This window comes from Octodon degus, unplaced genomic scaffold, assembly GCF_000260255.1.
Source record: "Octodon degus isolate 3935 unplaced genomic scaffold, OctDeg1.0 scaffold00107, whole genome shotgun sequence".
In the NCBI taxonomy this organism is placed as follows: domain Eukaryota; kingdom Metazoa; phylum Chordata; class Mammalia; order Rodentia; family Octodontidae; genus Octodon; species Octodon degus.
The window spans coordinates 7,547,220-7,559,475 of record NW_004524683.1 but is presented as its reverse complement, the minus strand read 5'-3'; the positions used below and the strand labels follow the sequence as shown (position 1 = coordinate 7,559,475).

General features: G+C 42.9%; 1 protein-coding gene across 1 annotated transcript in view; it reads left to right on the top strand.

Moving 5' to 3' along the window:
- Nucleotides 1-12,256, top strand: part of Rad54l (RAD54 like) — a 32,080-nt gene that overhangs the window by 19,341 nt on the left and 483 nt on the right. Inside the window, exons 9-17 of the mRNA XM_004639174.3 lie at nt 1,144-1,294; nt 4,789-4,915; nt 6,575-6,649; nt 6,787-6,917; nt 7,490-7,600; nt 7,768-7,891; nt 8,252-8,330; nt 8,624-8,803; nt 12,084-12,247. Of these exons, the coding sequence (XP_004639231.1) occupies nt 1,144-1,294; nt 4,789-4,915; nt 6,575-6,649; nt 6,787-6,917; nt 7,490-7,600; nt 7,768-7,891; nt 8,252-8,330; nt 8,624-8,803; nt 12,084-12,247 (1,142 nt within the window). The remainder of the gene's footprint in view (nt 1-1,143; nt 1,295-4,788; nt 4,916-6,574; nt 6,650-6,786; nt 6,918-7,489; nt 7,601-7,767; nt 7,892-8,251; nt 8,331-8,623; nt 8,804-12,083; nt 12,248-12,256) is intronic.

Here is a 12,256-nt window from a genome sequence, read left to right as displayed (position 1 = left end):
CTGGCTGGCATATGGTGCTGGGGGATTGAACCGTGGTCCCTTTGCTTTGCTAAGCTTGTTCTAAGTAGGTGCTTTAGACCACTGAGCCATCTCACCAGCCCCATAAAGCCAGTCTTATATAGTCTCTTTTTAAAGAAGTTGATATCTACGATAAGTTTTGGAGAATGTCACAGAACTTAGGTGGGACCTATGAGAGTGCTTTTCATTTGTGTTTTAGTGCTGGTGATTAAATCTGGGCTTTCGCATTCGACTACATCCCCAGCTCTTTAAAGGTTTTTTATTTTGAGGTAGGGTCTCATTAAATTGCCCAGGCTGAGCTTGACCTTAAAATCTTCCTAGCTTCCCCTAGTTGAGAGGTTTTAAATTTTGAGTTAATAGTCTAAAAGCTGGGGGTTGCTTGCCCATCCTACAGATGGGAGAGTCGCTGGAGGGTCTGTGGTCAGTAGTAGTCTCAGAGGCTGCCCTGGAGGGAGCAAGGCAGACTTGTTGGTTCATTCTTTGGCTGGTGGCTGAACATGTGACTTGCCTAGTGTGGAATGGAAACAAGGGTTGATGTAGAAAAGGCCCAGGCTTGATCTTGACTTTGTGGTTCTTAGAAAAAGAGGGAAGGTAGTAGGGAACCTTTACTATTTTCTTAAAAATGGCTTAAAAGGGAGACATTACGGAGGTGTGTATTCGATGGGGGAGGAGAGAGAGTGGGGAAGAGATGAGAAGGGGGATATTGATAAAGTCTGGTGAAAGCAAGAGCCTTACCATGTCTGCTAACCAAACAAAGCTCTGAGACCAGTACAGAAGGGATTCTGTTTAGAACATTCTTGACTGCTGGGATGGGATGACTCCCTGGAGACAAGGGACTGTGACATGGCCATGCGATCTCTGGCTCTGGAGAGAGTGGGGTGGGAAGGGGATGAAGAGAACCCTTCATGGATGTAGCAGTGATCTACAAACGGAAAGTCTGTCTTACTGGTTGAGCCTGATTTTCCCCATGCAAAAGGGTGAATGAGCTCTTATGCTACCCTCTGCCTAGTTTCTAAGACCACAGGACCTGTACCATTTGTGACTTCCTCTCTTCACTGGACTGCTGTCATTTAAGGTTTTTACTTTTAAGGTGGTTACCCCAAATAAGAATTAATTCTCTTACAGGGACATAGGCTCAAGAACTCTGAAAATCAGACTTATCAGGCCCTGGACAGCTTGAACACCAGCCGGCGGGTGCTTATATCTGGGACCCCCATCCAGAATGATCTGCTTGAATATTTCAGCTTGGTTCATTTTGTTAACTCAGGCATCCTGGGTAAGATACAGGTTTTTCTGCCACATTGGAGACTTTCCCTGACCATGTCCTAGGAGTGACTTTAGCTAAGGAGGGAGCTCTAGTTAGATGTGGGCCCTGAACACTTATAGGAAGTCTTCTCCTTTTAGGTAGTACAAAGCCATTGGCAGCACTTAGCCTCTGCCGAGTGACTCATCAGTGACTCATTATTTTTTTTTTTACCTTTTACATTAAGTCTATAATTTATCTTAGATTTTTAGATATGTTATCAAGTAGAGATGAAGATTTACCTTTTCCATAAAATATCTGGTTAACTCAGCTCCATTTATTAAACACTGTTCTTTACTGCTTCGTAGTGCTACTTGCATATCTCTAATGTCTGTCTCTGTGTTGCTCTATTTATGAACTCTTTCACTAATCTTATTTTTTTGTGGTACTAGGGATTGAACTCAGAACTTTGCACTTGACAGGCAAGTGCTTATTCTACTGAGCCATCTCCCTGGCCCAATTTCACTAATCTTGTCTACTTGTATCAATACTTCCAGTACTGTAGCTTTTTTTTGTGATAGTATGGATGGAACCCAGGATCTCACATATGCCAGGCAAATATGTTAATACTGAGCTACATCCCCAGCCTGATTTTTTTTTTTTTTTTTTGGTTTTTTTGGGTGGAGGTAGACAGGGTTTCACTTTGCAGTTCAGGCTGGCTTTGAACTCATTATATAGCCCAGGCTGGTCTCACACAGTGATCCTTCTGCCTCAGCTTCTGAAGTGCTGTGATTATAGGCATGCACCACCATGCATGGCTCTAATAATGTTTTGATAAACATTAAGAGGAGTTTTCTTATTCTTTAACATTGTGCTGGATATTCTTAGCCCTTTGCAGTCCTATGTAGTTTGGAACCATCAGTCTTCCCTACCAAAATAAAACCTCTAATTGTATTACTATCCCTTGCATTCCTCTATCCCAAATGCTGAGGACCAAACCAAGAGCCTTGTGGATGCTCGGAAAGTGCTCTACTGTTGAACCACATCCATAGGCTTAATTGGATTTTGATTGGTATATATTGAATCCATGTATTGATTTTGAAATATCTAGCTTTTTTTCTCTTTGCAGTCCAGACCAGCTTAAACTCACTGTGTAGCCTAGGTTGGCCTTGAACTCATGACTATCCTCTTGCCTCAGCCTCCTGTGTGCTGGGACTACAGGGTTCACACACCTGGTTTACAGTACACCTGGTTTAGATCTAGCATTTTTATAATAGATATCTAATCATCCAGTCTATTAATATGTTCCATCCTTTTAGTTGCTTAGGTCATCTTTATTTCTCTAGTCATCTTCCATGATTTTCTGTAGAGAAATCTATCTTTGAGGTTTTTTTTCCTAGGTCTGTAATCTTGTAATGCAATTATATGCCAAATTTTATTTATAATTATTTGTTGCTAATAAATAGAATTATTTTGTGTATTGATATAGGCTGATAGTCTTTGTACCTGGAGACCTGGCTAAATTAATTACAATACTAGTTTCTGAAGATTCTTATGGATTTTTTCTATGTAATCATGCTCTTATAATAATGACAGTTTACATATTCCATTTTAATTTTTGAGTCTGCCTTTCTCTTTTTTGTTTTATATATTTGTTAGAGCCTTTTCCAATACTGAATAGAAATGGTGACAAGCCAGGCATGGTGGCACTTGCGATGCTGAGTCAGGGAAAGAGGAGTGCTGGAGGTTTGAAGCTGGCCTGGGTTGCAAAGTCAGAAAGGGAGGGAGAGAGGAAGAGAGGTCCCCCAGTACTGGGTTAAAGTAGTTTTTGACAATTACTTGCCTTATATTTACTGTAATTAATTGTATACTGGGCTATAAACTATGTAGGCTTTTAAGTCTTTTTTTTTTTTTTTTTGGTGGAACCAGGCATTGAACTCAGGCCCTTGCACTTGCCAGGCTAACACTTATTCTACTGAGCTATCTCCCCGGCCCTCATCTTTTTCTTTATATAGTAATAACGCATACATACATACATGACATGAAAATTGTGGCAAAAAAATCAGATATTGACAATATTCTCATGTATCTTTTTATTTATTTTTAATTTTTTTGTATTTTAGGGAAGGGTCTACAGGGTGTTAAGGGTCTCACTACTAGATTGGACTCATAGTGATTCTCCTATTTACAGCCTCCCAAGTACTGGGATTACAGGCGTGCCCCTTGCCCAGTCTCAGTTGCTCAGAGCGCCCTGGGGGCGGGGCCAGCATGGCAGGCCCCAGGGATGGAACCTGCGGCCCCTTCACCTGCTTGCAGGAGCTTTAATCCTCTGAACTATTTGGCTGGCCCTTCATATATCAAAAGTAGTGTACAATATGTTTTCACAAAAACTTTTTTTCCCCCAAGTATTTAGTACAGGGTCTCACTACACAGATTGGACTTGTGATCCTGTTTTCAGCCTCCCAAGTGTTGGAATTACAGGCGTGTGCCACCATGCTCAGTCTTAGTCGCTGGTTTCAGCACGCCTCCGGGCGTGGGGCTGGCATGGCATGCTGGGAATTGAATCCGGTCTCTGTGAGCTATCTGGCTGGCCCTTAGCAAAAACCATTCTACATGAACGTAAACCCCTGATTTAATTCCATGATTTTAGGGCTGGGGAGATAGCTTAAGGGCATAAGCGCCTGCTGCCTGGCATATGCAAAGTCCTGAGTTCAATCCCCAGTACCAAAAAAAAACAAAAACCACCATTATTTTGTCATACCAGAAACACTTTGGCTCTCACTTTTTTTTTTTTTTTTTTTTGGCGGAACCGGGATTGAACTCAGACCCTTGAGCTTGCCAGGGAAGCGCTTATTCTACTGAGCCATTTCCCTGGTCCCGACTCTCACTTTTTAAAAGCAAGGTTCATAACATATTGGCTTACTAATAATTAAAGCGTTTTGCTTGCCTGGCAAGCACAAGGGCCTGAGTTCAATCCCCGGTCCGACCAAAAAAAAAAAAAAAAAAAAAATTAAAGCGTTTTGTATACATAATGTCTTAGTGTATACAAAAAAAATTAATATTTGCTATGATTTTAATTTTTTTTAGCAAAGTTTTTTTTTTTTTTTTTTTTTTTTTTTTTTTGGTGGAACTGGGGATTGAACTCAGACCCTTCCACTTGCCAGGCAAGCGCTTATCCTACTGAGCTATCTCCCCGACTCCTATGATTTTAATTTTGAAAGTCTCTTCAACATAGTAAAATAGCTGCAAACTTTTAGGTGTTTTTCTTTCTTTATGAAACACAGAAAAATCCATGATTGATCTCTGGTTCATTTGTGATTCATTTGGAGTTTATTTCTTTTTTTCTTTTTTTTTTTTTTAAACTCTTGTTATATCTGATTAGTTAATTAAAAATAGGCTACATTTTGTTCAGCTTTGTTGTTCTTGGCAGGAAGGTTAGTTTGTGGCATGGTAGTCTTCAATTACTAACAGTGGGGAAATAATTTCTTTTCACTTGCTTTAATTTTTCTCTTTTCTTCTGTGTTCAGGGACTGCCCAGGAGTTCAAGAAGCATTTTGAGTTACCGATTTTGAAGAGCCGAGATGCAGCTGCCAGTGAGGCAGACAGGCAGCTAGGGGAGGAGCGACTGCAGGAGCTCATCAGCATTGTGAATAGGTAACACATTGCCCCAGGCTGGTAAGGCAAACACTTTTTGGAGCTTGGTTTGTCTAGAGGGCTGCAATTCTAAGGAGGGAGTAGAACCTTTATCCTTGGCCATGGCTATGAATGAATGGAGTCTTGCAAACCAAGTCCCTGCTGTTATTCTGGCCTTTGATTTGGTTTTGGTCTGCTTACTGACCTGCTTAGGAAGCTCTTCTCTGAGTCAGCTGGGTTTTCTGAGTGAACTATCCCCTGGAGAATTTTTTGTGCTCTAGAAGCTTTCTGGCAGTTGGTCACAGATCTTAAAGCACCATGCTTCCCTTCCCAGCCTCCCTGGTTCTGTGACAGGTAAGGGTAAATCTCAAGAGTGGATGTAGGTCTCAGGCTAAGAGGGCTTATTTTTCCATGGAGGTCATATAACCAAGGGACAGGTGCATTCTGGATTTTCTGTTTTAGGTACACACACTTGATAGATGACATTTTTTTCTTTTTGTTTTATTGAGACAGGTCTCACTGTGTAGTTCAGACTGGCCTTAAATCTACTATGTAGTCCAGGTTGACCTTGAACTCAGAGTACTACTACCTCAGCCTTCCAAGTGCTGGGATTATAGGTGTGTGCCACCATGCCCAGGTTACATTTTAAGAGTCTTTCTTCACTTTCCAATTGCTTGGCTATTTCTTCCTAGTTATTTTATATTTTATTTGGTAGAGGGTTTCATTACACAGCTGAAACTCATAGTGATCCTCCTGTTTTCAGCCTCTGCAGTGCTGAGATTATAGATGTGAGCCACCGTGCCCTGTTGGTGTCTCAGTGCGCCTGGGGGCAGGGCCGGTGTAGCATGTGCTTCCAGGGATCAAACCCTGGTCCATACACTTGCCTGAGCAGCTGTTTAGTCTGCTGAGCTATCTTGCTGGCCCTTTTAATTTGTATTAGTACATTTGTGTAATGATTCCATTCATCATTGTCCTACCAATTTTGGCAGGAAGGGGTTGGGCTCTTACGACTAACTTTAGGTGTGTCCTTATCTTTCCTGGGTTGCCCAGTGGTTCCTTGGTTCATGAACTCAATTCTTTCCTTGATTTTGGTTGTAAACTGAATTATTGAAGAACTAAATCTAATTCAGTGGTTAGGGTCAGTGATGACCTTATGGAAAATTTGATTCTCATCTGGTATGGTCTGTGAACAGAATCATAGAATTAAGTCCTTAAACTGAGGTACCATTGTATTTGGGTAAATGCAAGCAGAAACTCCTGTAAGCATTTGGTGGTTAGCAGCTTGCTTTCCATGACAGAGCCCCAGGATTAATGAGAGACCTTGATCTTCATTTGAAGACCGACCAGCCAACCTGCTGAAGGGAAAAAAAAATACCACTTTATGCTAGGCTATTAAGGAAGGTCTCTGTTCCCATGAGTGAGATCCCAATATCTAGATATCTTGCCATTAGACTGCTGGGCTTGTGACATTGTATACTATATAAGAGAGCCAGTCTTGGTCCTTTGACTGGTAGCTGTTAACCTATTTTATTTATTGGTGTCGGGGATTAAACTCTCGGGACCTTGCACTAGCTAGGCAAGCATTTAAGCCACTGAACTATCTCCTTAGCCTGGTAGCTGTTTAGTAGGTAGCATGGTAGACTTGTCACCTCTTGCATTTTTATCCTATTTTTTCTCTAGGTGTCTGATACGGAGGACATCTGATATCCTTTCTAAATATCTGCCTGTGAAGATTGAGCAGGTGGTTTGTTGCAGGTACGAAATTCAGCAGAAGGGTATGCAGTGAGTAGGTAAAAGTTCAGCCCCTAAAGCATTTTTGGATCTCAATGTGGCCTCGAGGGCAGAAATGTGGTGTAGGTTTTCCTGCTGATGTAGTTGCATTTTTTTTTTAGGCTTACACCCCTTCAGACTGAGTTATACAAAAGGTTTTTGAGACAAGCCAAGCCAGCAGAAGAAGTACGTGAAGGCAAGATGAGTGTGTCTTCACTTTCTTCCATCACCTCACTAAAGAAGCTTTGTAATCGTGAGTTGAGCCTATGCCCTGTATTCTCTGTGAGAGTAAGAGGCTGTTGTAGGTGGTCCAGTAGCCTTCATTAAGATTTATTCAGAGACTTCAGAGGCCACATGTGAGTCTAACCCTCCTAAGGGTATGAATTCTGCTTTGTGTTTCTGAAAACTAGGCCTTTTTGTGCTGAGGATTGAACCCAGGGCTTACGCAAGTGATCTACTGAGCTATATCCCCTGCCCTTAACTATACCTTTTGCTTTGAAAAATTTAACTTATCCTCTTCCCAATTCATGCTTGATGTTTGAGGTGTACAGGACCATATATGAATGCTTGCATATAAATGTACTTGATAAAATTTTAGGTAAAAGGAAAAATAACAAACCTGCCTCTGCTGTAGCTCCCTTGTTAGAACAGACTAGTGTGTGAGATTGTCTGTCCATGGTTCCAAATGGCACTGACTGAACCCTGTGGGAACTGGGAAGGGTAGAATCTGAGTCTGATGCTGAGGAAAGGGCCTTCTAGTGAGCATTGAGATGCAAACTTCAGAGAACAAAATAGCTAGCATTTTAGTATGTTTTTATTTTTCAGACCCAGCTCTAATCTATGACAAGTGTGTAGAAGAGGAAGATGGCTTTGAAGGGGCCTTGGACATCTTTCCCCCTGGTTATAGTTCTAAAGCTCTAGAGCCACAGTTGTCAGGTGAGCACTTGATGCTAGTGTATGGGCTCCTTTAGGGGAGGGGTGGAAGGCAGACAGGAAGTTACTTTCATGAAATAGCTGTCTTGTCTCAAGGAAGGTTATCAATAGTAAGAATCATGGACCATTGAAACAGCCATTTGGGGACTTATGGTTGCTGCTTTTCTCAGGTAAGATGTTGGTCCTTGATTACATTCTGGCGGTGACCCGAAGTCGCAGCAGTGACAAAGTAGTGCTGGTGTCCAATTACACCCAGACATTGGATCTCTTTGAGAAGCTCTGCCGAGCCCGAAGGTAGGGAAGAGCCTGACCAGGCCAGCAGAGAGATGTGCCTCCTCCAGTGCCCCTCTATGAAGATTAGGTGTTCTGATTCATAGATGTGGGCCAAGATAAGATGTGAGTATATGAAGGGTTTACCTGAAGAGGTCTCTTTCCTTCTATAATGGTCCTAGCTTCATCTCTCAGCAAGCTACTTGTTGGCCCCTCAGGTATGTCCCCTCCCTCTCAGGATAGAATACTAGTCTCTAGCTCCCTTTGAGAGGGGCTCAGGCTATGTAGGAGCAGCATCAAGTTTGATTAGTCTAATCCCCTTAGTGGTATAGCTTCAGGGCTTCTGCTTTTTTCTTGGATACTGATCTTTGGACTCCTCTTCAGGTACTTGTATGTCCGCCTGGATGGCACAATGTCCATTAAGAAGCGAGCCAAGATTGTGGAACGCTTCAATAGTCCATCGGTAAATGTGCAGCCTCTGTCCACACACCAGCAATACAGTAACAATCAGGATTAAGGGTTGGTTGAGAAATTGTGAGAGGGCTGTACTTTAGGTTTTTGTTTTTATTTATTGGGGCAGATGTGGTTGGGTTGGAAATTAATTTTTTGTAGATTGGGAAACTGGCTGGCAGGCAAATGGGTAAGCCTTACTATTGGTCTGCATATGAGAATAGATGTGTGAGAGAAGGGTTAGCTGTGCAGGGTAGTTTCACAGTACTGGTTGTTTGAGGTTCTCTTTCCCAATTTTCTTTCCAGAGCCCTGATTTTGTTTTCATGCTGAGTAGCAAGGCTGGAGGCTGTGGCCTCAATCTGATCGGAGCCAACCGGCTGGTCATGTTTGACCCTGACTGGAACCCAGCAAACGATGAACAAGCCATGGCCCGAGTTTGGCGCGATGGTCAAAAGAAGACCTGCTATATCTATCGCCTGCTTTCTGTGAGGATGATGACAGTGGTTGGCTCTGGGGAGGGGTCATGGAATAAGAGCTTCAGGATCTTTTTATTTCTTGTGGTGTTGGGGTTTAAGTTCAGGGCCTTGTGCATGGTAGGCAAATACCATACTACAGAGCTATGTTCCCAGCTCCCTTTTTTCTTTGGTATGGGAAATCAAACTCACAACCTTGCACTTGCCAGGTAGATGCTGTACCACTGAGCTGTATTCCTGGTCCGCCCAGCCCGTGTGTGTGTGTGTGTGTGTGTGTGTGTGTGTGTGTGTGTGTGTGTGTGTGTGTGTGTGTGTTGGGGGGGTGCTAGCTGGCTCAGCCTGCCCTAGGAGTGGGGCTGATGCAGCAGGTGGTGCTGGGGATGAATCGCAGTCCCTGCACTTTGTCTAAGCTTGCCTAAGCAGGCGCTTTAGACCACTGAGCTGTCTTGCTGGTCCCTCTGAGCCCTTTTTAAGACCATCTGAAACTGTTTCTGTTTTGTTTTTTTTTTTTTTTTTTCTATTTTAGGGAGGGTCTACAGGGTGTTCATGGTCTTACTATTAGATTGGACTCATAGTGATCTGCCTGTTTACAGTCTCTGAAGAGCTGGGATTACAGGCATGCGCCACCATGCCGAGTCTCAATTGATGTTTTAGCATGCCCCAGGGGTGTGGCTGGCATGGCAGGTCCATTGATCCAACCACCAGTCCCTGTGCCTGCACTTTAATCAGCTGAGCTATTTGGCTGGCCCTGGAACTGTCTTTTTTTTTTTGGAACTGTTTCTTAATTGCACTCTTGGGCCCTTCTGCCTCTGTCAGAACAGTGTTATGGGTCTAGCTTTGAGCTCTTTGTCTTGTCTTTCCACGCAGTTGCTTCAGTGCTTCTCACTGTGCTGTCCAGATGCTTGTTTAGTATGTTCTTTATACAGGGAACCTTTTTTTCCCCTCTTTCATATTTCAGCATGTTCCACAGGGCTAAGGAGCAGAAACAGCATTTTCTGCCATCACTGTAATTTCATCTATTCCATAGTTCCTCTCTCTGCAACTCATGTCTGTCTTGACTACTTTCTTTTCTTCCTTGCTGCAGTCATCTAACCTCTGCTACGTTCCTAATTCATGATGATTTTGGACACTATTTCTTTCCCTAATCTAGTAGTTATTTTGGCTGACCTTTAGGACCATGCAGTTCTCCAGCACAGTGGCCTTTATGTTTCCTTGACCTCAAGTACCCTCATCTAATACTTCTAAGTCCACACTATGAAACTTGTTAATACCCAAAACTTGAATACTGTTATTCTACTCTTACATGCTATCCTTGTTTTCTGTTTTTTAATTTTTATTTATTTATTTATTGTATTTTGTGCAGGGTCTCACCATGGAGCTTGAACTCATAGTGATCCTCCTGTTTTTAGCCTCCCCATCACTGGAATTACAGGCATGCGCCACCACTCCTGGACTCAGTTGCCAACATGGCATGTGGTACCAGGCATTGAACCTTGGCCCCTGCGCTTGCCTAAGCAGGCACTTAGTCCAATAAGCTATCTCACTGGCCCTTTTTTGTCTTTTTGAGACACGGTCTAACCATGCAGTTCAAGTTGGCCTTGAACTCACTTTGTAGCCCAGGCTTGTCTTGAACATGCAATGATCCTCCTGCCTCAGTCTCCTGAGTGCTGGGATTACAGGCATGCACCACCACATCCGGCCAGCTTTCTGATACCGACTACATCTACTTTAACCAGGTGTCCCCAGAACCTCACCTATCCCCTTTTGTCCCAGTCTGGCTTGGCTTCCTTTTTATCTGTCATGAGCCTTACTGTGTGCCCTTGTGGCAACTTTGTTTCCAGTATCCTTCTACATTTCAGCTGTTCTTAGTTGAACTCGTATTTAAGGAGTGGGCCCACTACAAATTTGTGCTTTCCCCTTTTAGGCTAGACTGTATTGTATTCCCTCAGCAACCAGTGCAAGCCTTCATCTCTTCTTAAGTTTCCTAACTCTGGCTTGTTCTTTTTATGAGACTTTGTCTTCTCAATGGAGAAGAACATAGACTATTAGGCATGAATTCTCTCAAGTCTCTTCCTCTCTTCTAGTCTCTGCAGCTAATCTTGTCCTCCCATCTCTTAAGGATACCTTCCTGTTTGAGGCTTATTCCTTTCCTTCTGTTCTAAAGCCCTGGTATAGTTATATATTACCATACCTTTTTTCCACCTGGATTTCTTCTGAGCACTTTGTGTTTTCCTTCTGGATTCTGAATGGATTCCCCTTCTACTCATTTAATGGCTTCACTTAACTCAAGCCTAGAAATCATCCTACTGGACTTTTCTGCCTCTTAATCAAATTCCTACCATTTAACACTGATTTTATCTTTCTAAACTTTCCTTATGCTAATCCTCTCTACCACTTGAAAAAGCTGTCGCTTGGGTATTCTAAATTGCTTTCTTTTTTTTTTTTCCCTGGAACTGGGGATTGAACTCAGACCCTAAGTGCTTATTTTACTGAGCCATCTCTCTGCCCCACCCCACCCCTTTTTTTTAAATACTTCATGACCTTGGCTCTTAACCTATTCTTCATATACTGTTTCTAAAATAAACTCTAAAAGTTATAAATTTGGTCTTCATCACTTCAAAGGTCAAGACCTCCACCTGGCACCCAAGGCTCCCTGATGTGGCTTCCTTGTCCCCAGTCCTGCTCTACTACTGCCTGTTGCCCTGCAGTTAGCCTCCACATAGCTCTCCCTCCCTCTGTTGTTGATAGACTGAGACACTTTGTATAATAGCCCATGTTGGTTTGAACTTCTGAGCCCAGATCACCCTCTGTGCTCAGCTCAAAAGTAAGGACTTTCCATAATCTTTTAATAAGCCCAGCTTGCCGGGGAGATGGCTCAGTGGAACAAGTGCTTCCCTGGCAAGCGCAAGGGCCTGAATTCAATCCCTGGTTCTGCAAAAAAAAAAAGCCGATCTTATACCTTTGCTTCTATGCTAAGAATGCCTTTACTCTTCTTTTCCTGTGTAAACTCTTTCATGGTACAGAATGTAGGTTGGGCCAGGAATGGTGGTGCATACCTGTAATCCCGGCACCCAGAAGGGTGAAGCAGGACTGCTGAGAGTTCAAGACCAGCCTAAACTGAATAGCAAAAAGAAAATAGCCTGTGTAGGTGTAAATGCATGAGACACATTCCAGGAGATATCTGAGCAAATGAGACCTTGCTGAGTATTCCAGTATTTGTACTATTCATTTCATCTCGAGTTCATGGGCTTCTCTGCTCCCTCTCTATGTGCCTTCAGCCCTATTCTCTCAGGCAGGAACCATCGAAGAGAAGATCTTTCAGAGGCAAAGCCATAAGAAGGCACTAAGTAGTTGTGTGGTTGATGAAGAGCAGGATGTAGAGCGACATTTCTCTCTGGGCGAGCTGAAGGAGCTATTCACTCTGGATGAGGCTAGTCTTAGTGACACACATGACAGGTCAGTGAC